The 27,414-nt window shown below is 43.5% G+C and overlaps 3 protein-coding genes across 4 annotated transcripts in view; all 3 read right to left on the minus strand.

Moving 5' to 3' along the window:
- Positions 1 to 1,530: 1,530 nt before the first annotated feature.
- On the minus strand, positions 1,531 to 4,160 carry rpsa (ribosomal protein SA). The gene is made up of 8 exons (XM_080044445.1): positions 4,106 to 4,160; positions 3,374 to 3,545; positions 3,148 to 3,266; positions 2,616 to 2,861; positions 2,162 to 2,290; positions 1,911 to 2,070; positions 1,781 to 1,804; positions 1,531 to 1,673 (listed from the first exon to the last, which is right to left on the minus strand). The coding sequence occupies exons 2-8, from the start codon at positions 3,504 to 3,506 to the stop codon at positions 1,576 to 1,578; spliced, it is 909 nt and encodes a 302-aa protein (XP_079900571.1). The 5' UTR covers positions 3,507 to 3,545; positions 4,106 to 4,160; the 3' UTR covers positions 1,531 to 1,575.
- A 1,433-nt stretch (positions 4,161 to 5,593) lies between these two features.
- Positions 5,594 to 9,860, minus strand: LOC307263502 (mitochondrial glycine transporter B-like). The gene is made up of 8 exons (XM_080044650.1): positions 9,487 to 9,860; positions 9,029 to 9,122; positions 8,157 to 8,281; positions 7,875 to 7,959; positions 7,431 to 7,610; positions 6,995 to 7,163; positions 6,685 to 6,845; positions 5,594 to 6,507 (listed from the first exon to the last, which is right to left on the minus strand). The coding sequence occupies exons 2-8, from the start codon at positions 9,041 to 9,043 to the stop codon at positions 6,385 to 6,387; spliced, it is 858 nt and encodes a 285-aa protein (XP_079900776.1). The 5' UTR covers positions 9,044 to 9,122; positions 9,487 to 9,860; the 3' UTR covers positions 5,594 to 6,384.
- Positions 9,861 to 11,106: 1,246 nt separating this feature from the next.
- Positions 11,107 to 27,414, minus strand: part of LOC307263076 (myosin-9-like) — a 35,395-nt gene continuing 19,087 nt past the window's right edge. For both annotated transcript variants that reach the window (XM_080044115.1, XM_080044114.1), the window contains 35 exons: positions 26,412 to 26,504; positions 26,235 to 26,298; positions 26,020 to 26,118; positions 25,766 to 25,909; positions 25,544 to 25,639; positions 25,119 to 25,390; positions 24,792 to 24,965; positions 24,439 to 24,612; positions 24,134 to 24,248; positions 22,786 to 22,973; positions 22,096 to 22,217; positions 21,931 to 22,000; positions 21,679 to 21,839; positions 21,056 to 21,164; positions 20,805 to 20,936; positions 20,398 to 20,604; positions 20,139 to 20,276; positions 19,544 to 19,667; positions 19,230 to 19,401; positions 18,828 to 19,040; positions 18,581 to 18,725; positions 18,266 to 18,472; positions 17,894 to 17,998; positions 17,339 to 17,491; positions 16,194 to 16,442; positions 15,880 to 16,092; positions 15,576 to 15,788; positions 14,940 to 15,101; positions 14,670 to 14,798; positions 14,489 to 14,577; positions 14,248 to 14,371; positions 13,832 to 14,040; positions 13,310 to 13,418; positions 12,906 to 13,078; positions 11,107 to 12,805 (listed from right to left, as the gene is read on the minus strand). In XM_080044115.1, the coding sequence (XP_079900241.1) occupies positions 12,688 to 12,805; positions 12,906 to 13,078; positions 13,310 to 13,418; positions 13,832 to 14,040; positions 14,248 to 14,371; positions 14,489 to 14,577; positions 14,670 to 14,798; positions 14,940 to 15,101; positions 15,576 to 15,788; positions 15,880 to 16,092; positions 16,194 to 16,442; positions 17,339 to 17,491; positions 17,894 to 17,998; positions 18,266 to 18,472; positions 18,581 to 18,725; positions 18,828 to 19,040; positions 19,230 to 19,401; positions 19,544 to 19,667; positions 20,139 to 20,276; positions 20,398 to 20,604; positions 20,805 to 20,936; positions 21,056 to 21,164; positions 21,679 to 21,839; positions 21,931 to 22,000; positions 22,096 to 22,217; positions 22,786 to 22,973; positions 24,134 to 24,248; positions 24,439 to 24,612; positions 24,792 to 24,965; positions 25,119 to 25,390; positions 25,544 to 25,639; positions 25,766 to 25,909; positions 26,020 to 26,118; positions 26,235 to 26,298; positions 26,412 to 26,504 (5,265 nt within the window). In that variant the 3' untranslated portion in view covers positions 11,107 to 12,687. The remainder of the gene's footprint in view (positions 12,806 to 12,905; positions 13,079 to 13,309; positions 13,419 to 13,831; positions 14,041 to 14,247; positions 14,372 to 14,488; positions 14,578 to 14,669; positions 14,799 to 14,939; positions 15,102 to 15,575; positions 15,789 to 15,879; positions 16,093 to 16,193; positions 16,443 to 17,338; positions 17,492 to 17,893; positions 17,999 to 18,265; positions 18,473 to 18,580; positions 18,726 to 18,827; positions 19,041 to 19,229; positions 19,402 to 19,543; positions 19,668 to 20,138; positions 20,277 to 20,397; positions 20,605 to 20,804; positions 20,937 to 21,055; positions 21,165 to 21,678; positions 21,840 to 21,930; positions 22,001 to 22,095; positions 22,218 to 22,785; positions 22,974 to 24,133; positions 24,249 to 24,438; positions 24,613 to 24,791; positions 24,966 to 25,118; positions 25,391 to 25,543; positions 25,640 to 25,765; positions 25,910 to 26,019; positions 26,119 to 26,234; positions 26,299 to 26,411; positions 26,505 to 27,414) is intronic.

Here is a 27,414-nt window from a genome sequence, read left to right on the forward strand (position 1 = left end):
CACTGCACTGCTGAGGTGTTATGGAGGCCCAGGATGCTTCGATAGCGGCCTTAAGCTCATCCACAGTGTTGGGTCTGGTGTCTCTCAACTTCCTCTTCACAATATCCCACAGATTCTCTATGGGGTTCAGGTCAGGAGAGTTGGCAGGCCAATTGAGCATAGTAATACCATGGTCACTAAACCATTTACCAGTGGTTTTGGCACTGTGAGCAGGTGCCAGGTCTTGTTGAAAAATGAAATCTTCATCTCCATAAAGCTTTTCAGCAGATGGAAGCATGAAGTGCTCCAAAATCTCCTGATAGCTAGCTGCATTGACCCTGCCTTTGATAAAACACAGTGGACCAACACCAGCAGCTGACATGGCACCCCAGACCATCACTGACTGTGGGTACTTGACACTGGACTTCAGGCATTTCCTTCTCCCCAGTCTTCCTCCAGACTCTGGCACCTTGATTTCCAATGACATGCAAAATTTGCTTTCATCCGAAAAAAGTACTTTGGACCACTGAGCAACAGTCCAGTGCTGCTTCTCTGTAGCCCAGGTCAGGCGCTTCTGCCGCTGTTTCTGGTTCAAAAGTGGCTTGACCTGGGGAATGCGGCACCTGTAGCCCATTTCCTGCACACGCCTGTGCACGGTGGCTCTGGATGTTTCTACTCCAGACTCAGTCCACTGCTTCCGCAGGTCCCCCAAGGTCTGGAATCGGCCCTTCTCCACAATCCTCCTCAGGGTCCGGTCACCTCTTCTGGTTGTGCAGCGTTTTCTGCCACACTTTTTCCTTCCCACAGAGGTGCCTTGATACAGCACTCTGGGAACAGCCTATTCGCTCAGAAATTTCTTTCTGTCTTACCCTCTTGCTTGAGGGTGTCAATGATGGCTTTCTGGACAGCAGTCAGGTCGGCAGTCTTACCCATGATTGCGGTTTTGAGTAATGAACCAGGCTGGGAGTTTTTAAAAGCCTCAGGAATCTTTTGCAGGTGTTTAGAGTTAATTAGTTGATTCAGATGATTAGGTTAAGAGCTCGTTTAGAGTACCTTTTCATGATATGCTAATTTTTAGAGATAGGAATTTGGGGTTTTCATGAGCTGTATGCCAAAATCATCAGTATTAAAACAACAAAAGACCTGAAATATTTCAGTTGGTGTGCAATGAATCTAAAATATATGAAAGTTCAATTATTACTACATTATGGAAAATAATCAACTTTATCACAATATGCTAATTATTTTGAGAAGGACCTGTACATGCATCATGTAACTTCAGTTTCAGCCAACTCCTTCATCCATTGAAACGGCTTGTTACAAAAATGTATTAAAGGTTATAGCCTTGCCAAACTTGTGTACAGAATTTGGTAAAAGATACATTAAATAAAATTGCTAAGCCAGTATGTAAGGCCCTGGGAATATAGAAAGTAATCTACTTAAGGCGCAATAGCGGACTCATGTCATTTTTCCTAGTGTCACAAGTTCCACCTTGTTTCAGAGAAATGTTAGGTACCTTATGTAAATGTGAAATGAACAACAAACACATAGTCAAAGTGTAAAAAACACTGTTTTATTGTTGCCAGAGTCAAAGCTTTAAGACCAGTCTGAAGCAGCGGCACCACCCCAGTCAGATGCCTGGGCAGTGGGGGCAGCGGACCAGTCCTCAGTAGCAGGTGTAGTACTCCAGTCTTCTGCACAAAGGAATAGACATGGACATAGTGAGCAGAGAAACAATTTCATCTTACATGTTCAAGTCAATTTGAGATGACGTTCATGCTAATCAGAAAAAAAAACATACCTGTTTTCACAGCTGGAGCAGCAGCTGTAACAAAGACATGAAACCAAACGTGAGTGCCAAACAATGTACAAAGCTCACTGCAGTTCTGACATCCTTACTTTGAATAAAGTAAACGATCTATTGTTCTTACCTGCAGGGAACTGCTGGATGGGCACAGATGGCACAGCAACACCCTCAGACCAGTCAGCCACCTCAGGCTGGGTGAACTCAGCAGCGGGAGCGCTCCATTCACCCTGGAACTCTTCCTTTCCAACAGCCTTCTCAGCTGCAGCCTGCTCCTCCTTCTCAATCTGCATTGAAAAAGGTATGCATTAGTGTGAAACTATTTAACACAGCAACATGTCATTTTGCATATCTCAAGGTGCACTGCACTCATCTTACCTCTTCAGGGTCCCTGTAGAAGTACAGATCAGGCATGACCTCCCATGGGTGCTCCCTGGAGATGGTTCCCCTCATCCTGAGCACCTCTCTGGCCAACATCCACCACATCAGACCAACAGAGTGGTGACCCTGCAACAGTCACACATTGGTTATGGATAATTACAGTACAATTCCAACTGCAGTGATTGAATCATATCTTGTATGTTCAAAGTCATTTAAATGCATGAAAAGCAATCAGTTTGCGTTTTGTGGCGAGACCTAGACCCCATCCCCCTGTGTGGTTGAGAGCGCGGTTCTAGGCCAGGCACTTTTATTTAGCACATGTCCTACACCCCGCACTGCACTGACAGGATAGCGCCGGGCTCTAACGATGTGCAAACATTTACAGAAGAATCAACACAAAACATCTTGTTGTCACAAATACTCTACAATTCTTTTATGCAGTTGGTCTCACCTTGTTGTTACACGGGATGGCAATGTCCACGTATCTCACTGGGGAGTCGGTGTTGCACAGGGCAATGGTGGGGATGTTGACGTAGGAAGCCTCAGTCAGTGGCTGATGGTCAGCACGGGGGTCTGTCACAAGCAGGAGGCGGGGCTCCCTGAAAGCTGCCTGGATCTGATTGGTGAATGTACCAGGAGTGAACCGACCGTGGAAGGTGGTGGAGCCGGTGGCAGAAGCAAACTTCAGCACAGCTCTCTAAAGTGGCCAGAAAGAACACATTTAACTCAGGATCTGTTAAATTATGACAATTCATTTACAATTGACAAGTTGAACTGTGGCTCAGGTCACTATCAAACCCCAGTCATGGGACAACAGTCCTCATGGTGTTAGCGAAAACCCGGCCAAATCACTCTTGCACCATTCCGACACCTGAACACCGACATCGGTGCCCGGCTTTAATTGAGTGCATATTATATATAATGTACTATTGTCCTGCTCACTACAGAACAGTGGAATTATTCAGACGTCAGTGTTACTTTACCTGTCCAGTGTTCCTGGAGGAGATGACGCAAACATCAGCTGGGTTCTCAATGGCAACGATGGCCCTGGCAGCGAGCAGAAGCTTCTCCCAGGTCTTCTTCAGGTTGATGATGAACACACCTAGTGAGTGAAGGAGAAGCACAAGAGAATTACAGGATATCCTTTAAAAGTCATTTAAAACCTGCATGAGTATGACCATGATGAAGAGAACGCTTTCCAGGACTCACCGTCGCTTTTTCTTTTATAGATATACTGCTCCATCTGGAAGTCCGAGTTGGTTCCTCCCAGATGGGTTCCTGCCGCCAGGAACTTCAGCACATCCTCCTCCTTCATTTGAAGGACATCTAGACCTCCGGACATCGTGACCGCTTTCCCTGAGTTACGACTTAGATGGGAGAGCTGGGAAAAGATCAGAACCAGACATCCACATTAGGTTTCAGAGTGTAGGCAGTTTTGACTAATCGCATAGTAAGGAGTTACGTCATACAGACATCAACGCCATATACCTTAAGTTAAACAGGTGCATAGTTGTCTATACAACCTGAAGCTGGCAATACTCTGTCTACGGGGCACTCCAAAGTAAGATAGCAGGCATCAAAGAACGGCATCCGGCTAATACTATTTAAAGCGAGCATATAACCACGCTGCATAAGTGCGTTTTTTTATTCTGACATGAATAAAGGCAAGTTTGTAATTGTACTTCGTTTGGGTAAGTTTTAAGTCCATGAAGTATTTCTAGTCAGGCGCGAAGGGACCACTGCGCCGTTAGCGCGTGTCATTTGCTAGCAAGTTAGCTATGACGTTAGCATTATCTACATTGAGATTACTTAAGATGTTATGGACGGTACCGACGGTTCATACGATGCCCTACTGCGAGCTTTGTGTGTAGTCTTTCTAAATGTAATCTTGTTGGCGTAATTTTACGGTTTATTTCTATAATATGACCGTTAAAAACTCACCACGAGACAACGCCGTATGGAGATCTGACCACACGGTGAAAAAGAGGGCGCTAGGAGGAAATGACGTAGTATATATACCACATTTCCACGCGCGTGATTGGTTGTTTATTGCGAATGGGGCGGGGCATAATTCTACAGGTTCGCCACTAGGTGGTGCATTTATGCCATTCGCAGGATAGGAAAACAGAGGTAACCAGAGGTCGGAGCACCGTTCGGATGCATGGGTCGGATGGTTATCCCATATTAAGACTTTTGGAATGGAAAGACCATATTAAGACAATGCTGAGACGCTGACTTCTCGGTGAAAGACTGACCGGTGTCGCAACAGTATTTGCTAGAGATAAAGAGTTCCAGGCAACGGGGACAAAGACTAATAAGTAAGCTACACAATGACACAGTGATTTGAGAAATAATTTCAATCAAAAGTGTTAGGCCCTATATGTACACAAAGTGGTGTGTATAGGCTTGTGTGATGCTGAATGTATGCAAATGATTTGGTAGACTGAACAGGCCGCAGGCACAGAGGCAAATGTGTCGGTTTAAAACATGTAGCTACAGGTTTGCAGCAGAGGCGATTGATCTAACAAATAATGTGTGGTGTGTCACATGGTGATGACACATTTTGGAGTTTTCTGGGAACAGCCAGGTTTGTCAACACATGTATGCTTACCTCAGTTGTTCTATTATGCCTACTCAAAGCAAACAGCTGTTAGCTTAATTAGTTTAATAAGTTGCATCTTTTTATCCTCCACAAGTAGGCCTAACAATATAGCCTAATGGAGACCTATGGGGTAGCGAGGGAGGGTTCACCACGGGGTTTTTTTAGCTGTTATTTTTGTTTTTCAGTAGGCCTATTTGTCTTGTCAATGTCCTCTAGTCTTGTTATGTGGTCTTTTCTGTTTGATAATGGAAAATGATAAAAAGTGGATCACAAACAAAACATTTGTTAACATCTTTTCTTAAGAAGACAATCTTAAAATGAATGATTTACTTGACTGTTTCAGCCCAGAATATCCTACACTCTCTGTCCTTATTTCCCATGTCACCACTCCCCCCCTATGCTGCTTATCTCTGGCTCAGCGCGGTGCTAAGTCTTTGGCCTCTATGTCCCAGCAGTCCGCTGCAATATGCAGAGAAGTATGTCTTTCTAATCTTTTGAAAATGCCTGCGATAAAGAAAAATGTTTTACACCGCAGCTGAGTCATTTAGCCATTCCACTGACAGAAAAGTACACATCATGCATTCGCAACAACAAACTATCTCACAAAAACATACGGATAAACTAAAGTTTCTGAATTGTGTCTGTAGATGCTTTTTTAAAATCTTTTATACATACATAGTAGGATACAGATTGAGATAGCTTAATATCAATTATTTTGTCACAGTGAGACCTGCACTGCAGCATGTTATAGGTCAGCTTAGCAGTAATGTCAGGCCGTCACTTTCTGTTGAATCAGTTACACAATCAAGACTCATGCAACACAGATACATTGTACCATGTTTTATTGTCGTAGAGATCCTTAAAGAAAAAAAAAAGGGTAAAACACTGACGGCGGTACACAAAAATATCAAAGCACTACATCATAAAGCAGATGAATGTAATGATTATAATACAAGCACATACGGTTTCTGTTTTTTTAAAAAACAACAGCCTCTCCAAGTTTTAAAACTTTGTCGTGACTGAGCAGCAGGGATTATAGTGCATTATACAGAAGTCTGAGCTGTATCTGGGACACTGTCTTGAGTAACGAACGACGGATTGTGATAACGGCCCTTTCTGAGATTACATAGTATGTTCCACACTCCATAGACACAGGGTTTTCCACTCAGGGATTTCTAAAATGTGGAAAATCTCCGTCATTGTTCGAGTCCACATACACATTTAGGATCAGAATCATTAAGGAGTTGTAGTGCAATAAATAGAACATCATGGCATGCTTGTGTTATTTAAATAAATTTCCTCCAGAGAAAAAAATGTCTACTGATCCTTAAGCCATAACCCACATTTCACAGAGAAAACAAATTCTTGATCTCTTTCTTGTAATGTGCATGTTAGTCATTTAGAACGAGTGTGCTCTTTCTCCGCTCAGGAGTCCACATCTATTGTTGCGGTGAAATTTCTCAAGTCTTTGAAAGCCTTTGACACTTAGCGAAAACATCATCAGGCACATTCTGCACCGAGGCAGCTCCTTCCTGGTCACTCGTTTCTTTCTCCCCTCTGTGACTTGACTTTAAGCTCTTCTCCTTTGTCACCCTCCCTTCATCATCAACTCTCCCCTTCAGGACTTCAGTCCAACGCGAGCCATCATCTGCTCGTACACCGTCCACGCCATGGCGGCTATCATGGTCCTCCTCAGGGCCCGTGGAACTGCCCCTCTAAAGAAGCCCTGCAGTCCATAGTCCTGAGAGAGAGAGAGAGAGGATGAGGTGGTAGAACAAGGAAAGTCATCAGATATAAATATTAATAATAGTATCATGTACTATTAGTACTATCATGTACATAGTAGTCAGTCAACTAATGTAAGCAGAAAACATGTTGTGAGCCGACGATCGGAGTGACAGAGGAGTGAGATAGTTACCGTATAGATGTATCTGATAGCCTCTGCTGTCCTCAGCTGTGGATTGACTTGGACGTGTGTTTTCACCACATCAGCGGGCTGAGTGATCAGGGAGGCCAGTGTTCCCGCCAGGATCCCACAGCCAAAGTTAGCCAGGGGGGCCGAAGCTGACGTGCTGATTTCTTAAAAAAGGAAGACAGACAATAGGTCAAATTAAACGAGGAACAACAGTTAAGGTTTATTTTTGTGTCTTTCAAATTGTAATATAAAAAATATATATATATTTAGATGCTGCTGGTTATTTCTGGGTGACCTTGGGGTGTGAACTTACCTTTGGGCAGCGAGGCCTTGGTCTGGCTGTAGAACATGACGTAGAGCCCAGAGAAAGGAACGTCTCTGAGGAGAGTGGCCGTCAGACCGGAGAACAGAGCTGCAGGACCTTCAGTCCTAAACACACTGCGCAGAGCCCCGGCAACGCTCCCATAGTTGTACCGGCCACACTGAAACACAAAAACAATAAAGAGTTTGGTTTAGTTTTATACACCTGTCCAACTACTGACAACACACACAACTAAAAATTAGTATTGAGTCTCAAAAGACACAATATTTAAGTTTTCCAATATTAAAAATGGATGTCAGTGGCATAATAGCAGCTCTGCAGAAGGTAAATACATATTTAAGCAAAGTATGGACCCATTTTTCCTCTGCTCAAAAAAAACAAACAAACACAACCACATACAAATGCACACACGTCTGCCAGTGCTTACTTCAAAGCGTGTCTTGATGACAGTGACCGGCAGCATGAAGACCCCGGCCACGGTCCGGGCCCCGCCACCCAGCAGCACGGCCCCCATGGCCCCGGGGCTGCCGTCCTGGAAGAAGTGCTGCGTCAGAGAGTAGTAGGTGCTGAAGTAGATCCCCACTCCTGGGATGGTCCGAACAAAGGACTAGAGAGGGGGAGATGGAGTAGAGAGCCAGAGTAAGAAAATAGAATAGAATCCAGTGAACATTTCACACACACACACACACACACACACACACACACACACACACACACACACACACACACACACACACACACACACACACACACACACACACACACACACACACACACACACACACACACACACACACACACACACACACACACACACACACACACACACACACACACACACACACACACACACACATAAAGATGATCTAACCGGGGAGATTCCCTTCCAAAGTCCCAGCAGCCTCTCTGTCCGCACCACGTTTAGGAGCACGGTCACCATCCCCACTCTGCTCGAACTGAAAGAGGAACATACAGGCAAGATGAGATGACGGTAAATAATGAACGCTGATTTCATGTGCTGTACATTTGATACAAGTTTCCGCTATTGAGTACTACTAGTCAATAAAGCAGTTTGTGGAACACATGAGGCAAGATAGCATTGAGATGCAACTTGGTGATTGTGATAACTTTGTGTGTGTACATATGGACTCACCCAGGCTGCATGCTGCTCTGTACGGTCTGTAGACGCGTCTTGATCAGGTCCAGAGGCTGGAAGAGCAGCGTGGAGCAGGTCCCGCTGAAGGAGCCACACATGAAGGCTTTGATAGCTGGGTGAGCCTATAAGTGTGGAGAGATTGCAATATTAGTGACCCAAGCAAGTGTTTTCTTGTTATATTTTCTGCATAAAAGTTCTAATGTGCTAAAATAATTAGAAATGCACTTTTTTCCACAGTTTTGATCCGATTCTGATACCTGGATTTGGATATCTGCCGATAGCTGAGCTCTTTTTTTTTCTTGATCATTATTATCATTATTAGTGTTGCTGTTGCTGGTATTATGTGTAAGGTTTCATGAGGCTTTAGTAAACCACACAGCACTTTAAATTGCATCAAATTTAAATTAATTCTGAAGCCATTTATTCGAACTGTTTCCATCATGGAGTGTAAAAGCCTAATTAGATCATTTCAGAAGCTGCGATGGCAAATGCACAACTCCTTCATGAGGTTCCCATGGAGAATATTAAGTATTACAACAGTGAACCCTGATATCCGTCTGCCATTCTTCTTCTTCTTATTATTATTCAGCTGCGATTCAAACAAACAGTTTGCCTCCATAATAACCGAACAGCCTTTCAACTGCCGCCCTCCTTCACTTTATCTTGACCCTGCTGCTCTACATCCACCTCTGGACTAGAAAGGTGGAGAAGTTTATCATTATGTCAGACTGCTGTTATCCGTCAGACAGGGTAACTCTGGCTGAAAGTTTATTGCAAAAGGTGCAACAGACAAGGCTGTCTCAAACCCTTTTCACTTCAGACAAATATCAGGTTTAAAAAAGTATAATTGTGTCTGCTGGAAAACTCACCAGAGACAGCTCCATTATTCTTCTTTCTGGTTTTTCCTCCTTTTGTCAATGTTTCACTCTGCCTCCGTCTGTCCGCTCTGAATCTTTCACTCACCTAAAGAGAGGAGACATGAGAAGTGGCCTTTGAGTCGCTTAAACAAGTCATAGTACCACCTCTTATATAATGGAGCATGTGTGTGCACTGTCCTCCTGACAGGCACCATGTTTCCCATTTGTAAACACGGGACACACATCTACTCATTAACTGATCACAGATGACTGCACTGATACATGTTAAGATGGATTTGGAGTAGGTTTTTTCACGTGAGTCAAAATTAAGTAGGCTAAGTTCAATGTGCACCAATACAATTGCACAATACACCCATATGATGCACAGCTGACCCAGGAAGAAGCCAAAGATAGCATAGGACAAACAGCATAGAAATAGGCTACTACAGGTGTGTTCCTCTGTTGCTTACCCTCTAGTCTGCCTCTTCAAATGGGTTGCATTGTGTGCGGCGTGTAGCACTTGATATCAGAGGTCCGAAGCAAATGGCTTGCCACTAACTTCATTTTCAAACGCGTTTAAGAAATAGGTTACATGAAGGACACAAGTAAAAGTCGAAGGTGTTGATACATGGACCTCCCGTGATTGTAAAGTTGCTCTTTTTCTTCTTGTTGGTCCACTAACAGCGCACCGGCTAGGGCCCGAACAAAATAACACGAACCAAGTAAGACGTGAGCGTAAATCCCTCTGGCCGACTGAAATAGCTGAAGCCCACCTTGCCGCGAGAGTGCCGTGCTAAAGTGAAAGGTGTCACCCTCAAACCAAACCGGCTGCTACTTTTTTGACTCGTCTGACTCACTGACCTAAGTAGAAAGGTTTGACTACGAGCTGCGTCGTAACTTCCCATGGATGTAACTGCCCATCCGTGAAGCTGCTGGTTTCTGATTGGCTGAACAGGGGGCTCGTGACGGAAAATGAGAAATTAAATCAGTTTACTTGGATACAAATGTAGCCTACACTCGGTACTTTGCGAAAGAGGGATGTTCTGACAATGCAAATATCCCGAACATCTTAAAGCACTGCTTTACAACTAACTGCAATTTAATTAAATTCTCTGACTGGACTAGGCCTATTTATATTCTTAGGGTTCTTGTTTTTTACCCATTTTCCTTCATGTTAGTTGTAATCCTTTTCATGTTAATCGTTTCAACATACCACGGTAAATACTTGGCAATAAACTTGATTCTGGTTCTGCACTTTAGATCAACACCAAAGACTATAATCAGTGCTGAAGAAAGTATTCAAATTTAAATTAATTCAATTTAAAATGAACAAAACAAAAACCCACAAAACATTACTTCCCATACAAATACATCATAAGAATCATAGAAGCAATTTTAAAAGTACATTGTGATTATTTCCAGAGTGCGTTAATCTACTATAATTAAAAGAGTATTAGTATTGACACATTTATTTACTGTATGCTTTGTATGTATGCATATAGCCTATATAATAAAACATAATTGGTATTTATTAGCAACTAGGTGTCGAGTAAATGTATAGGAGTAAACAAGAAAATATTCCATATATAGTAAAAAATAAATTCTTATATACTTAATGTCTTTCACTGATCATTATATACCCAGCATTTCTATCCTTATGTCAAAAATATAGTTCTTATAACAGAAAATAAAATATTTTAATAAAAACATTATTTAAGCCATCGTGTAATGAGTACAAGTTTAAAAGTGAAGGCTGTCATATATAAACAAAAACATGCAAACACTACGAAATAATAGTTCTCACCCAAATGTCCTTGTTTACTACTAAACTCTGTTACTCTGTGGTGAAATCCATGGACCTATGATGAAACCAGTTCTGACTTGCTAGTCCTTTAGAAAAGTTAAAAAATAAACCTGACTGCCCTCTTCTGGTGATACGTCTTCATTTCACAAACAACTTCAGCCTCTGAGGAGCCCTGTCCTGGACTTCAAACCTGATGTTAACCCCTAACCCCTCAAAGTGTTGACTTAAGAGCTTTGGAAAATAAATATTTTAAGTGATTAAAAAAAGGACACAGACAGTCAACATGTAGCAGTTTAGAAAGCCTCTTTAATTGATATAATACCAACATTTCACAACATGATTTCCATTCCAGAGGTGCAGACAGACAAACATTAGAGGAATAGTTGGAGATGCATTTTTTTCTTCTTTTGGATTTCCTTCTTTCCTTCCTTCCTTCCTTCCTTCTTTTTTTAATTAATAAGTGCGATAGAGTGATCCTTTTAATTCTGAGCCGTTATTCTTAAGTAACAACACATTCCTCTCACTTCCCAGCAGTGTGAGCCAAAAGCCGCGCCCTAAGCACAGCCTGCGAGGGGTTCACGTCACCTTGACACTAAGAGCTTGTGTCTCTTTATTTAACCGTTCATCTGGTACATCTTCTCAATACCTGGCTACACATTCACCACCCTCACCCTCTGTCAAATATGAAGCCCTGTCTGCAAGATGAGAAGTGTGCATAGGTAACAGGAGAATAGTACGTCCATGCCTCCTGAATCAGCCCCTCGTCAGGCTTTGCTCTGAGAATACAGTGTGCTGCGAGTAATAAACTACCCCACCACCCCATTTATACGTTACCTTGAACAATACCAAAAACACTGATAGCGATAAATGTAAAAATCAATGCACGTCCAGAAGAAAACTCCAACCACCCCCGCCCAATAGAATTTAGAGGCACTTTGGGGCCTTAGTGTGTGTTGGCAGTCTGTGAACTTACTGAACGAGCATGTGCACCGGCTTTCCAAAACTTGAATGTTTTAATGAAGATAGCAAATGCAGTGGTTTATAATGTCTAGGCTTAAGTTTTTTTTTCTTCTTCTTCTTCTTCTTCTTTATCTCAGTGCAAAATTACGAAAATTTCAGCACAGTCACAATCAAATGCTTTCAATATACGTACGTCTCCAATTGCTTCTCAATATATCTGCCTCCAATTTTGTGTTTCTGCATGAAACGTGTTTGCATCACATTATTAAGCCCAAAAGCGTCACGAGTACTTACTGCAGCTAAATCGATAGAATACATTTCAGCATTTAAACCTTCATCATAAACCGAGGCGAGAGCGCGAGCATAATAAACATGAAGCACTTCCATTTTTAACCATTATAAAAACTGGTGCATAAAATACAATTCTATAGATTGAGATATTACTTTGGTCCCCTTCCAGTAATCTGTCTTCATTTATGTATACTTCTTTCTTTGTCTTCTCTTTCCTCAATTAGAAAAATAGATCCTGAATCAGGACTATTCGTAATTGGAATGTTTCCTTATAAAAATATTTCATTTTGTTCCCAGAGAATTAAAAATGAAGCAAATGAAAAATTTGGCCCAAAAAAGAAAAAAATAAGGTGTATTTGTCAGCATGGTGATTGTCCGAGTTTACTGGCTACGTCTGTATGTGTTAAGAATGCATAGATTGTCAATGTTGACGAGATCAGACTGTCACAGGACTAAACTTGTAAGGAATTGGCCGAATCCCTGTCTCTTGTTTGGACAACATGCTTGCGTTTGTGTCCCTCTCCATTTAGTATGTACAGTAATACGTGTTCATATGTAAATTTGGGTCTGTCTATTTATGATGCAGTTCTAAAGGAGTCAGTGGCACTGTGGCTGTTCACTCAGGCTTGGGCTCTGCGGCGGCGGGCTCGCTCTTCGGCTCACTCTCCTCGTCGCTTTCCAGGGTCCCAACACGGGGAATAGCGCGGCGCACGGTGAAGGGGAGGTCGCCACGCCTGAGACAGAAATAAATGAAAATGAATGAATAAAAGTGATCCATCCCAACAACATTAATATGCAGCCAGACTGTGTAAACTGCGGTCCCCTTCCCCCCACCTGAGCTTGTTCTTGAGGGTGGTGACTTCACGGTTCATGGAGTCAGCAGACTCTGAGGCGTCCTCCAGCTCTCTCTGCAGTTTCCTTCGGTTGGCATTGGCCCTCTGAGCTTCCTCCTCAGCCTCCTCCAGCTGACGCTTCAGCTGCTTCATGCGAGAGTTCAACTTGTCGGCCTAGGATTCAACACGGATAAAGATGGGTGTTTAGGAAGAGTACTTTATGACCTTTATGATATACAAACAAGAAGCGTGTTGATCACCACTTCTGGCAATTCCATTTATATACAGCTGTTGATCAGAATACACATTACATTGATAATAGAAATAAGAACATGGTGATAGAAAGCCAGTATAAAGCTCGAGTGAGGATTATTGCTTTTCAGTGGTGATGGAAAACCCTCTGACCTGGTCCTTTTGCTGCTCGGCGTTGCGTCGCTCGTCGTCCACCTGCAGAATGACTTCCTTCAGTTTCTTCTCGGTGCGTCTCACCAGCTTGGTGGCACCCTGCCTCTCCCTGAGTCAAGAGCAAAACATCGGTCAGACTAAAAAACACTACGTCACACACTGTATGCTACTGTAGCCCGGTCGCTGAGGAACTATTTAGATCCTCGACTTGTGTAATTAGCATAAACCTATAAAAGAAAATGCATGGAAAATATCGCCAAGTACAAACGTATTATCAATAAGAAAGCAGTGCTCAAAATGCAGAGAAATGACCCCTGTGAGTGTTATACTATTGTATGTACCCCCTAGACAGCTCTACCATGTGTGAGGTCTAGTATATAGAACACGGTAGTAGCATTTTACTGTTGTAGGCGCTTCAGGTGGAACTAGTTGGGTACATCCATCTATTGCAGTATATCATAAAATACTCAAAATCTTCATCTGTATTGTAGCTTAAGGCTTCATGTTGAGCGAGGCTTTCACCTGGTCTCCATGTCCAGCTGTTCCTCCAGTTGGGCGATCTTTGCCTCCAGGGCGGCCATGTTGGCCTTGTACTTGGACTTGACGGTTCCCTCCAGCTCCTGCAGCTTCAGTTTCAGCTCCTTGTTCTGACGCTCCAGCTGGGCACGAGCACCTTCCACACGCTGAGAGCTGCTGCGCTCGGCCGTCAGCTCCACATTCATCTGGTCGGTCTGGAAAAGAAAAAGAAAAAGAAAATCCATTTTAGGTCGACATTCAAGTGTTTAAAATCAAACCGTTTTAATTTTATAAATGGCAATCAATGCTCAATATGAAATTACACTATTAAGTGTTAAATCAAACCCTCTACAGATCAAATGCATATGTGCAAACAACTCTTGACGAGCATGTGCCTGTAATCTATTGTCATGTGGACAGACCTGTAGCATTGCTTTCTTCAGCCTGTCGTTGATCAGCTCGGTGTTGCACTGCTCCTCCTCCAGCTCCTCCTCCAGCTGAGCGATACGAGCCTCCAGTCGTCTCCTCTCCTCTGCCACCTGAGCACTGAGAGACGGACAGAAGACAGACAGGTGGTGAGACACAAACGGACACGGGCAGCGACACAACAGAAGCTGATGCACACAGCGGTCAGTTTCTCTGCAGTGTGATAGATGCTCTTACTTCTTGGTGGCCTGGCTGTTGATCTCATCCTGTAGTTCGTCTCTCTCCTGCTGGGCCTGTCTCTTCATTCGCTCGGCAGCTGCCAATTCCTGCACAGGGACCAATGGAGAAAAGAGAAATGAGTGTGAATCCGAAGCTGGGGGGATTGAACATCGGGAGGTCAAGAGGTGTGAATGCCGACCTCCTGCATCTGGAGCATCTCAGCCTCCATGCTCTTCAGCTTCTTCTCCGTCTCCTTGCTCAGAGCAAGGATCTCCTCCCGGGACATGCGAGTGTCCTCCAACTCCCGGAACAGGTCCTTCATCTGGGCCTGTAGAGAGAGAGAGAGAGCGAGAGAGTGAGTGAGTGAGTGAGTGAGTAGTTGCACACTTCATATCTTAACACTTCATTGAGTTGTCTTGGGGCACCGTATCTTTTGTTGTCCTGGAAGATATTTCTAGAGCTGACTTACCTGGAGTTTCTTGAGCTGCTTGAGGGCCTCATCGCGGTTCTTGTTGGCCATGTCGATGCCGGCCTCCAGCTCCTTCAGGTCCAGCTCCAGCTTCTTGCGAGCGGCTACGGCAGCAGAGCGCTGCTTCCTCTCATCCTCCAGCTCCAGCTCCATCTCACGCACCTGAAGGAGGCACATTTCATTTCAGTCGCGTCCGGTTACACAGAACCAGGAAACTGCCCCTGCATGCTTACAGAGTTAATGTCCATGACCTTCCTAAAGCACTTAACACTCACCAGCTCAACTTTCTATAATCCTTCTTAACAATATTCTGAGGTTATTTCAGAAGGAAAGAAGGTTCATGTTGTAAATATTCTTATTTATGATACATTTTTTAAAAGACCTCTACATATTATTTTTAAATGTATAAAATAAGAAAAGGGCTGTATCCAAAATTGTAAAAACTTGACACAAATATGTCGTAAACATTAAATAAAGATTTTAACTCTGGCTTGATCAACATCGAGATTTTTGTTTCTTAAAGAGATGCAAAAATCAAAATCAAATCAAAAATGATCTACATGGGCTCAATAAATCAGATAGTGAGACAGCTTTCCACAGGAAGCAGAATTTATAATTTTTTGAAGCCATCAGTACCTGTTTGACCAGTGACCTCTTCTTCTCCTCTCCCATCTCATCGCGTCCTGCCAGGTCTCGCTCATACTGGGCCTTCATGGCCTGCATGTTGACCTCCAGACGCAGCTTGGCGTCCTCTGTGGCCTGCAGCTCATCCTCCAGCTCCTCCAGCTGGGTCTTCATCTCCTCCAGCTGCTGCTCCATGGTGCGCTTGGACTTCTCCAAGTCGTGGACCTGCGGGGACAGGGAAGTGGGAATTGCAACGAGGACGCCGGTACAAAAGGACCAAATGGGGACAAAAGTGACAAATTTTTTCCTGACTTACATTCTTGCCAACATCGTCCTTAGATGAGACAAGGTCTTCCATTTCAGCCCGCAGCAGTTTGTTGTTGCGGTCCAGTTCGTCCTTGTTATCCATCAGAGACTCCAGCTCGCGGGTCAAAGCCAGGGCGCGGGTTTCCTTTTCACGGGCCTCTGCTTCCGCTTTATCACGCTCCTCTGCATAGCGGGCGGATATGTTCTTCTCCTCTGCCAGCATCTAGTGAAAGAAGTGATAATAGTGTCATATCTCAATCCTTACATTTTAAACCTAGAAAAATTATTCTATCTCTGATGTATATCCATTTCTCTCTCTCACACCTGGTCAAACTTTTTCTGCTTCTTCTCTAGGTTGGAGACGATCTGTCGGAGATGGTCCTGGTCCACCACCATGTCGTCCAGCTCCTGCTGGAGACGCGTCTTGGTTTTGTCCAGCTTCTCGAAGGCGGCACATTTCTCTTCCATACGCTGGTTGGTTCCCTCCAGGTCCCTCTGAATCCTCTTCCTTCCCTCCTCGGCCGTCTCCAGGCAACCCGCATCCTGCTCCAACTTCTTCTTCATCTCAGCAAGCTGCAATGGAAGGAAACGGTGGTGTCACTCAAACATTCAGTGAAGTGAGGTAGAGGTGTATTTGTTCAAATGACAAGTAAGGTGAACCAATTATTTGTTACTGTGAGGGAATTTTGGGTCTTTAGTTGTAATATTAATGGTAAAGATTAATAGTTCATATACACCTATCTTGTGTGTCTGTCTCACAGACTCTAGGTCAGCCTTGGAGCCTGTTAGGAGACACTTATGTCAGTTGTATAGATAAAGTCTCATCTCCTTCTACTCCAGAATGTTATGGTTCACTGTGTTCAGCTCTGAACCAAAACATTGGTACGCTTGGAGCCCGAGCCGGGGAGGTGTTAGAGGTAGCGCGAGGTTAAGACACAGCTCTAAGCATGAGTCTGGCAGAATTCAAGTGCAAGTCACGAGAGTTGCAGTCCGGTTCTCCTTGGCCAAGTCTGTAATAAATATTGCTTCATAATTCATCCAAGTCTCCTGAAATATTCTTCCACCTGAGTTGACCTCCAACCTTAACAAAACTTCCTTCACAAATTGGCGTCACGAACAGGATCTCAAGATAACATCGACCTGGTAAGTGCACTAAATTTGATTTATGCCTTACCGTGTCTTTGTTTGATGAGATCAGAAAAGAATATATGTGATAGTTCTAAAACTTGGCCTTAAGAAATGAAATTGAAAATAAATGGTCAGCTTATGGTAGAAAGATAGTCCTCTTTACAGCAAAGTAGGTTTGATGCCTGTTTGACAAACAGCTATTGAGTCCTTTTTGGTTCTTCCACCTGAGTTGACCTCCAACCTTAACAGAACTTCCTTCACAGTTACTACTATGCTACTGGTGGTGTGAATGTAATTAGTGATGAGCAGACGTGCTCAGGGACACTGTTCTTTCTTCTTACCTGAGCATGCACTTGTAGAAGCTGCTTCTCCACATTCCTCTTTGCCTCCTCTTCTTCCTCCAGCTGTTCCTTCAGGTTGTTCTGTTCCTCCTCCAGCTGGCGCAGACGCGAGCTCTGGGACAGTTTCTGGCGTGTCTCCTCCTGGAGTAGCTCCTGTTGTGAACATGGGCATGCAAAGCTGAATTATATGAAGAAATCATTGTCATCTTTTAATGTTAAGATTTTAATTTGTAAAGATGAAAGCAGTTTCCTAAAATCAATCTGAAATATCTCAGATTAATAAAAATATTGATTAAAGCCTTTGTGCTTTTTCAACGTTAATCTTCTGAGGGAAGAAAGGTTCCCTGATGTGCACATACAAGCAGTATTTTGTGATGTAGATAATCTTTTGAAATTAAAAGATATTTATACAATATATTCATCTGCAATTTTGATTTTTTCCATAGGATTAAATCTTTTTAAATCAAGCTAATTATTATTTGACTTTATTATTACATATATTAGATCCCACCAGGAAGCAGAGATAGTATATAAGCAGCATGTATGATTGCATACCTGGACATCCTGCAGCTGGGACTCCACAGCAGAGCAGTCTTTTGTTGCCTTGATGGACTTGCTCTCAATATCATTCAGCACGCCGCTTACATTCTCCAGTTCAGCCTGTGGAAAAAAGGACAACAGATGAGCCACTGAACAGGAAAAACCTATCATCTCCTCAAGTGTTCAATTTGTCTGGATATAGAGTAGCAAGTTCATAGAGACTCGGATTTATCATTGAGCAAAGTCTTCACATTAAAAAGGAAATCATTTTAAAATCACAGATGTGACAAACAGAAAACAGTTTATCAATGGAATAGTTGTAGGTACAAGGAGCTCTGTCAAAAACCCTTTGTCACATCAATGCAGACGTGTTTTAAAGAATTTTACCTGAACTTTGGACAGTTTCTCGGCCAGCTCCAGCCTCTGGCGCTCGCTCTCTGAGTGTTTGAGCTGCAGCTCTTGGACCGAGCCTTCAGCCTTCTTCCTGCGCTGCTCCGACTCTGTCCTCCCCTGCATCAGTGTCTGCATCTCGATGGCCAGCTCGTTCCTCTCGGACTCCAACACCTGCTTGGCCTTCTCTGTGGACACTTTGTTCTACATGGAAGGACAAATGTTTGTGTAGTCAGGAAACAAACAGGTGCAAAGGGGAGAAGTCAATGCATTGAGACAAAGAAACTGAATATGATTTTTTTTTTTAAATACCCTCTTAGCCTGCTCCAGCTGCTCGTTGAGCTCGTCGAAGGCCTGGCCGTGTTTGTGTCTCATCTCGACCAGTAGCTGTTCGTGGACCTTGGCCTCATCATCCAGAGTCTTTTTAAGTTGGGCCACCTCTGTCTCACGCTTGCTCCTGAGAATGGGGGGGGAGCAGAGGTTAATGTACTTGTGTCCTGTATGTAAATCTCTCGAATTGGCTGATCTGTTGTAGCCATCCCTAGACTGTGATCTGTACCTGAGCTCTTGCTGAGCAGCGGTGGAGTCCTGAGTGTCCTCCAGCTCAGTCTTGAGGGCCTCCAGCTCTTCCCCGAGGTCCCTGCGGTGTTTATCGGCCTTGGTGCGGGCCTGCCTCTCCAGCTCCAGATCCTCCTGCAGTTCAGAGAGCTGAGCCTCCATCTCACGGATCTTTTTCTGAGCCAGGTTCTTCTGCGCCGCCTCTTCCTCAATCCTTAAAGGGAGGACGAGGTCAGCAAAAATAAGTCAATTGAGCTTGTGGGTGGGAAATCTATATCAAATTATCATCCTTCAAATCAGAGGTTTGATTGTTGTAGCGTACAATACTACAACTAACTGATGAGCTCGTTATAGGCAAACAATTAAGTCAAAACACATGCGCTGTAGAGAGTTCCGTACTAACCTGGCCAGGGCAGCCTGGAGTTCTTCCTCCTTCTTGGCTAGCTGGGCGCGGAGCTCAGCGATCTGGGCCTGCAGCTCAGCGATCTGGTCGTGGACGTCGGTGTAGTCGCCCTCCAGCTTGCGTCGGTTCTTTTCCAGCTCCTGGCGCGATTTCTCCTCTCTGCGCAGGCGGTCTGACGATAAAAAACAAAAACAAGATTATAGGAAGGGTAAAAAAAAGGTGCTCAAAGCTGGAAAGTTTGCTAACACTGTGTCCTGTTTGGAACCATTGTGATCTATAAGTGACTGTATGTCCCTATTGTGTTCTTCTCCTACCCTCTAGGTCTGTGAGCATGGCCTCATGTTTGGTCTTGAGTTTCTGCAGGCTCTTGGACTTCTCCTCCTCCTCTGCCAGGTTGCTGGTGAACTCAGAGATCCTCTCGTCCATCAACTTCTTCTCCTGTATTCACAAGCAAGATAAACAATAAGCCTCAACAGAGATGGAGGAATAGTGTTTCCCATAGGATTTTGTGAGACTGAGGTAGGCGGACCCTCTAGGAGGAACATTTCAAAAAAGGTAAATGCATCAATCTAGTGCACTTTGACAACCAAATGAAGGTGTTAGATATAACAAAAACTTTGTTCTTATAGATCTTAATATCATAATTATTATAACTTTTTGTTTGTGGTGATATTATGTGTAAGGTTATAAAGGATTAAGCAACAACAATTCTATAATTTGTTTTGGAACTGCAGTAGCTATATTTGCAGAATTTTGTCATTACCAAAATGTGGTTTGATATGTGCTGTATATCATGTACCTGTGGTTTCATAATTTAAATAATTATTTACACAAAAACAAAAAAACTTTGGACTATGGATGAAAAAAGAAGGGAGTAGGGAATTAAATAAAAGCTGTTTTCATCCTAACCTTGAGTAGTTTGTTGTTCTGGTCATCTAGAAGCATAACATCCTCTTCCATCTTCTTCATCTTGGACTCAACGGTGACCTTCTCCAGCTGAAGCTTCTGTCTGGCTGCCTCCTCCTCATCCAGCTGCTGCTCCAGGTCCTGTGAACAGAGAAACGACAGGAGGTAAAAATCAAAACCAGAATGACTCAATGAAGGAGTAGATGGTGCATACACGTTGATATACATAGGGGTATGGAGTGAGTGAACTCTTCCTACTTACTGCAATGTTTTGCTGCATCTTCTTTTTCTCTCCTACGAGGTGAGAGGCACGCTCTTCCTCCTCCTCCACACGAGCCTCCAGGTCGTGGAGAATCTCCTCCAGCTCCTGCTTCCTGGCAGCCAGACGGGCTCTCATCTCCTCAGCCTCGGCACAGAGCTCTGTCTCTGCCTGAAGCTGCTCCTGCAGGGCCATCTTCTCCGCACTCAGCTGAAAAATGGCAAAATATTACTTTAATATCTCACAGGGTGAAACTTCAGAGATAAACGGCACTATTCGCATTCAAACAAATAATCCTGGTTAACCGTCCAATAATGAGTATGTTAAGTGAGGGCAGGGTGTCTTTTCTATAGTTCTTAACAATTTCCTTCAAATTGACTTAACAGAGACTGTGATAACTTGAAGTTTACCTGTTGTTGTTTTTCCTCCATATCTTGCATCTGCTGCTCGGCATACGTATGCTTCTCCTTGGCCTTCAGCAGCTCCTCCTCCATGGCGTGTGTTATGTCCTCCTGCCTGCTGACTTGAAGCAGGGGCTTCACCTAAGGACATAATGGTGGAAATAAGAAGAGTGAGACCAGACCAAAGCAAAGTGTGAGCCAAAAATGCAAAAAAATTAAATAAAATGTTGACCAAGACATTTTAGGAGACCGAGGTTCACCTTGGTGAAGAGCCTCCACCACTGCCAGTTCCTGAGTTTGAGATAAGCAGCACAGTTCCTCTGGATCACCTTCATTGCAGTCAGTTGCTGCTGTCTCTTGGCAAAAGCCCTACAAAGAAATATTAGACAGGTCAGACAACTTCCCTTCATATTACCCCGCAGTTCAATGCCACAGCTAACAACAAGTATTATGCAGATAAACAAATTACCTTAGGCTATTGCTTCAGTGTGTGTTAAGTGTTTGAATGTTGTCACTCTAATAATGCCTAAATTATTTTATTCAGCAGCTATTAAACAGGATCCTACAGAAAGGTATAAGGGCCACGGGACACAAAATGAGGAAGTCTCTTTTTCTCATTTTGCAGAAACAAGTGGAAATGTTGAGAATAAAGAGGTTGAAATACTATGTTGAAAAGAACCTCAAGTTCAAGACTGAGAATACACTGTTGAGGTAATTCAACATTGTATTTCGTCTTTGTTCTCGACATTGTGACTGTTTTTCTCAAAATGCACAATCAAATATAACCTCTTATTTTTTTTTATCTCCCATTGTCCCAAGGCTCTTCCATAGGATCCCGAGAAACAGTAGAGTGAAGGAAAGTTGTGACCGAGTCTGTGGTTACCTGCGGGCCACGAAGCCTCTGCACCAGGCCTGGAAACTGATGATGATGTCGGTGATCTTCATGTCCCTCTCCTCCTCCAGGTGAGCCAGGACTCCTGCTCTGAAGAACACTTTGCTCTGGCCGATCCGGTACAGGTTTGGATCCAGCTCCAGGCTCTTGATCTGACCGGGACAAGACAACGCATTGATTAATAAATCACACGCAGACGGTCTAGTAACATGACACTTAGCTAACATTTCGTAGATGCCCTACCATGAGCACGCAGGCCTGCTTTCCATCCATGAAGCCCTTGGGGATGGAATTGGGAGTGAGGATCTCATACCTTGGAGAGGGGCAGACGATAGCATTTTTACTTCTTTCCATACACACATAAACAGAGAACAAGACCTAGCGGGATGAGTGTTAATGTTCCGTTACCTCTGTCTGAACTCCTGGAAGACGATGCGGTTGGGGAAGCCCTGTCTGCAGATACGAATTCCCTCCAGCACACCATTACACCTCAGCTGATCCAGGACCAGGTGGGGGTCCAGTTTACCGGCCTGACAAAAGGGGAACATTTTATTATAAGCAGTGAGGCTAATCTGAATTATCAACGGCTCTATTCTGCACAATGGCTCATGGACTTAAACTAAAAGTCTCAGGAATTATGGAACCAGAGGAACTAAACTCAGAATCATAAAAGATCATTTTGCGTGACTCTACACGTTTACTTTTGCATGACTGATGTTTAAATATTGAATAAAAAAGGAGGTCGAAATCGATTGAAAACTCCACAGCACATCTCTCCACAGAAGAGGATCTTCTAACTGTTTGATAGTCATTTCATCAGTTTAACGATGCAACTGCCATGAAACCATAAGCGTGGGGGCATGACGTGAAACCAGTTACGGTGAAGACACTGGTGTTCTTGTACAAATGGGGACTCCGATTGACCAATCAGTAACAGTCAAGTTAATTTTTGTTTTACGTCTGGAATTATCGTACAGGAACCACGTTTATCCCTTAAGCCAAAACACAGGTTTAGTTCCTGAGCTCCTCAAAATGGTCCTCGTTTTGCCGCAGAAAAGCCAGAGTAGTTTAGTAATAAGATCCGTATTTCTCTGATACCTTTTTCTCGTGGTTGGGGATGATGCAACGAACAAAGTTGGGGTTGGTGTTCCTCAAAGTTGCCATGAGCTTGGAGAGCTGCTCTTTGTACAGCTGGCCCACCGTGCGGAACATGCCCTTGCGTGTCTTGAAAGCGCCGGGCATCTCGGTCATGCCAGACACCTTGTCCAGGCCCACAATACGGTCCACTGCAAGAGGAGACAGTAGAAAGGCAAACGGAAACAGAAATAGAGAGAAGAGACACATTATGTTAGAAGGCCAGTGGGGTTTCATTGACACATTTATAACCAGGCAAACTCAAGACCAAATGCATGTCACAAGGAAGAATGAACATGACCATTGTCTCTCCACTTCCTCTTGGTAAACCAAACACCAGGAGAGAGTAGAGGCGATGCAGAATACCAGGAACCAGTGAAACACCACACAAACAACCAGTGAATGCAGAGGGAAACAGGAATCAGGAGCAGCATGACAAGAGTGGAGTCACAAAAAAGCCAGTGAAGTGTGGAAAGATTACACACACCATAACGGATAAATAAAATAAAAAATGTCAGTGCAGTGAGTGGAGGGATCTGGTCAGCTGTTCATACTGCCAGTTTGTAGATCTGAGTGGAAACTATGTGTGAAGGCTCAGTTACATTAAAATGTTGTGTGTCAGGAAGGTGACAAACTTTGGCAGTTGCAGTGGGCAATGTCATTTTGTGGTGATCAAAAAAACAAACACCAAACCAAACCCATGCAGTATATACCCATTGCTGCAGTACCCATGACCAACACCAGGAGTCCCCAAACAACGCTATTACACAGAGGGAGAGAAGGAGAGTTCAATGACAGAGCATTAAGTGGTAAGTTGACCAGAAGGTTTGGTTACAGCATACATAGCTTAGGCACAGAAATGACTCACAAAATCTTAGGAAAGTTTGAACCTAAAAGCACAAGTTTGGACATTTAGGAAAAATGGATGGACGGCAGAGAGGATTCAGGGTGGAAATAAACACCAAGTAAGAGGGAAAAATCAATGTAAAAGAAACCTTGTCACCTGAGTCCGAGTGTAGAAAAGGAAAACGCTGATAAAAATAGGCTCTCTGACAATTATGTACCTCTGAGACCCAGTAACAGGGGGGAAAAAAGACAGACAAAACGGGGCCGTACAGAGGAATAAATGGATGGAAACAACAAGTGGGATTTAAGAAGGTAGAAACAAAGGTCCACATACCAGACAGTAAAAGAGAGAGAAAAGACTATGAAATACAAAACTGGAACAGAAGGCCAACATGAAATAAATCCCCAAATAAGGCACGACCCACGGAGAGTTTTCCACAACAAGTTAACATCTGCCTCGGCTTACCGTCTTTCCACAGCTCGGAGACAAACTTGTCAGTGGACTGGTTGAGCAGTGAAGCCACGTTGTCGTTCAACGGGTCCATGTTCTTCATGAGCCACTCGTCCGCCTTGTAGTCAACCTGAAGAGGGACATTAGGAAGATATAGTATATTACGTTAAATCACATTTGATATATTACAACAAAAGTTTAAAAACTGGACAAACGCATGACTGTAAAACGCAAGCGCACGTCTTGAAGAGGTTGAATTTCAAACAAATGAGCTCTTCCAATGTTTTAATGACGATGCATTATAATGAATGTATATTTACCTTGCCAGCATAATGGATGATACAGAAGTCTGCCTCATCCTTCAGTTTCTTGGGCTTGAAGAACTTGGGGTGAGTGCCCTGCTCCTGGAGGACCTTCTCCACAAAGCTCTTGTCTGTGGCTTTGGGGAACCAGCACTCCTCGTCCAGCAGAGCGAGGATACCAGGAGGACTGGCCTGCACACACAGACAGAGAGTGCCCATGTTAATGCATGGAAGAAGAAAAAAAGGCCAACAAGAACTAAAACACAAATACGTTTTTCTTTTTATAAAAAATATCGGATCGACTTTTTTAGTTAATATTCTGTCACGCAACAGAATGAAAGTGGACAGGTGGGTAAGGTTTTCACACTCACAGGTTTCTCGATGAGGTCGATGCAGGGCTGCAGGTCGAGGCCAAAGTCGATGAAGCTCCACTCGATGCCCTCCCTCTGGTACTCCTCCTGCTCCAGGATGAACATGGTGTGGTTGAAGAGCTGCTGCAGCTTCTCGTTAGTGTAGTTGATGCACATCTGCTCAAAGGAGTTGAGCTGGGGGACACAGAAGGAAGAAGATTAGGTGCACTGTACAACATGAACAAAGACATGGTGATTTTGGATTATTTCCTTATACATATTACACACCAACAAATGATGGCATATATGCCACACTGTCATGTCATATACAGTTTCTCACGTATTTACCTCAAAGATCTCAAAGCCAGCGATATCCAGGATGCCGATGAAGGAGGCTCCCTGTCTCTTGGTCTTGTCCAGGGCCTTGTTGATCCTCATGACGAGCCAGCGGAACATCCTCTCATACGTGGCCTTGGCCAGGGCCTCCACAGCAAACTCTGCCTGCTCTTGGGTCTGGGCCTTCTGGACGTAGTCCCTGCCCACCTTGATCCTGGGTGACAGGATGGCCCTGGTGAAGTCAGTGACATTCATACCCATGAGGTGGGACACCTTCTGGGCGGCTGGTGACGAGGAAAGAAAGGGAGCAGTAAAGGAAGGGTGGAGAAAAAGGAGAGGAAAAAAAGTTAAAAGTTAATATTTTACTGCATGATCATCAACTGCCTTTGTAAGTTCTCTATGGTGCTGATTAGGACATAGGTAAAGGGCTGACGTACCGGTGTTGTCAGGCATGGAGGCCTGGTCTGTGTGACGCTCCTTCTTGAAGCTCATGTTCCCGAGCTGCAGCACAGAGGCCACCACCTTCAACATGCCTGCACAAAAAGAAAAACGGAATGATAAACGTGGATTTAGGTTACACAGACACTAGAAGGTTAACAAAGGCCCACTTGAAGAATTAAAGAAAGAGCTGTTTTAAAGTAACTTGCTGTCTGCCTTACCTATCTGCTCATCCTCCGGGATACTCATGATTTTAAAGGCCTCCAGTGTCTCTGTAAACAGGTCCTTGTCCTGCTGTCCAGGGATTGTAACGTTCCCGTTGGAAAGGAAACGGTAGTTGTTGTAATTTTCAAGCAGGAGCTCAGCTGAGAAAAAAAAAAGAGGATGTTCAGAGTGAGACAGATGTTAGAAATCTTTAAACGTAGCTCTGCTAGTCAGAATAAAACACAATAATCTTCACTCTTTATTTGCTCACCGCGCAATTTATCCCCAGCCCCTGTAAGCAAGTAGTAGAAGATATGGAAGGTCCTCTCATCTTTGGCCTGGCGAATGGCACGGGATTTCTCCAACAAGTCTAGTGGTCAATCTGTCAAGGATATTTGTATCCGATATTTCCATGACAACATTTCAAAGTCAATATATGAAATGTAGTGTAATAACAGCAACAAACAGTGACAGAATCAAGGATACAAGTTTCAATATTGGCACCGACGATGTAACCATTGACATCGAAGTTGATCCTGATGAATTTTCCCTGGGAGAAAAATAAACAAAAGAATATTTCAGAAAAGGTCTGTGGGGAAGTCCAGTTATAAAACCGGTAGTAAATGAGAGTTCTGAATCACAAGATGTCGGTCTAAGTCTTACGAATCGGGAAGAGTTGTCGTTTTTGACTGTCTTGGCATTTCCAAAGGCTTCAAGGATGGGGTTAGCCTGCAGCAGCTGCTTCTCCAGCTCCCCCTGGTTGAAATGAAGAGAACAGCAACGCAACATATAAAGCACACATTCCATTTTCCCCACAAATACCACCATTAAAATGGGATAGATCCTCAGCCTTATTACTTTGAACAATCGTGAGAACCTTAAATTATGATCTGCAATTATTTTTACTAAAATGTTACTTCATGGAAATAAAATGATTAGTTTGCTTGTTTTAAATCAATGTGCTGATATAGCGGTATGCTTTAACCATGATGTACTTACGTCTGAGGAGAAGGGGGAACATGGAGAATACACATTTAAACAAAGTGATCAAATGGAGGGACACCAAATACACACACCAGAGGTAGACACAAACACACATTGCACCCAAGCTTTTTTTCACCCCACATTTAGCATTGTGTTAGTGCCCAAATCTGAAAACACACAGATACCCATCACCCACAGTGAAATAATCCAGGGAACCCCAAGCACATAGAAAAACAGTCCTTTCAGCTTTAACGTGTTATTATCTTCTTCCTTCAAGCTATAGCAGCTTTCAGTACACACACCTTGTGTTATACAAAATAAAATCATTAGGTGTCGACTCTTTTTGTTATCACTTATATTCATTCAGGTTTTATAAATAAAGCACACGTAGGGATTTAAGAAGGTATGATAATTCAAAGCAATGACATTCAACTGTAAAACTGTGTCAGAGCTAGTACCATAGTTTCAATTAAGTTTTTCAGCTAAACAAAATCACTGATTCAAGGCCTTGGACTATCAGTCATTTCAAACTATATAGAAAATCAGATGCAGGACTATCTTTCTGCCACTGATCCCCTTAAATAAATAATAAGTAAAAAGATAGACTGAGGTGTGTATTAAGGTCACAAAACAGGCCATCTCACAGCATGTGCGCTACATGAAATATCAGTTTGTTCAGAGC

This window comes from Ammodytes marinus, assembly GCF_949987685.1.
Source record: "Ammodytes marinus genome assembly, chromosome: 16".
NCBI classification, from domain to species: domain Eukaryota; kingdom Metazoa; phylum Chordata; class Actinopteri; order Uranoscopiformes; family Ammodytidae; genus Ammodytes; species Ammodytes marinus.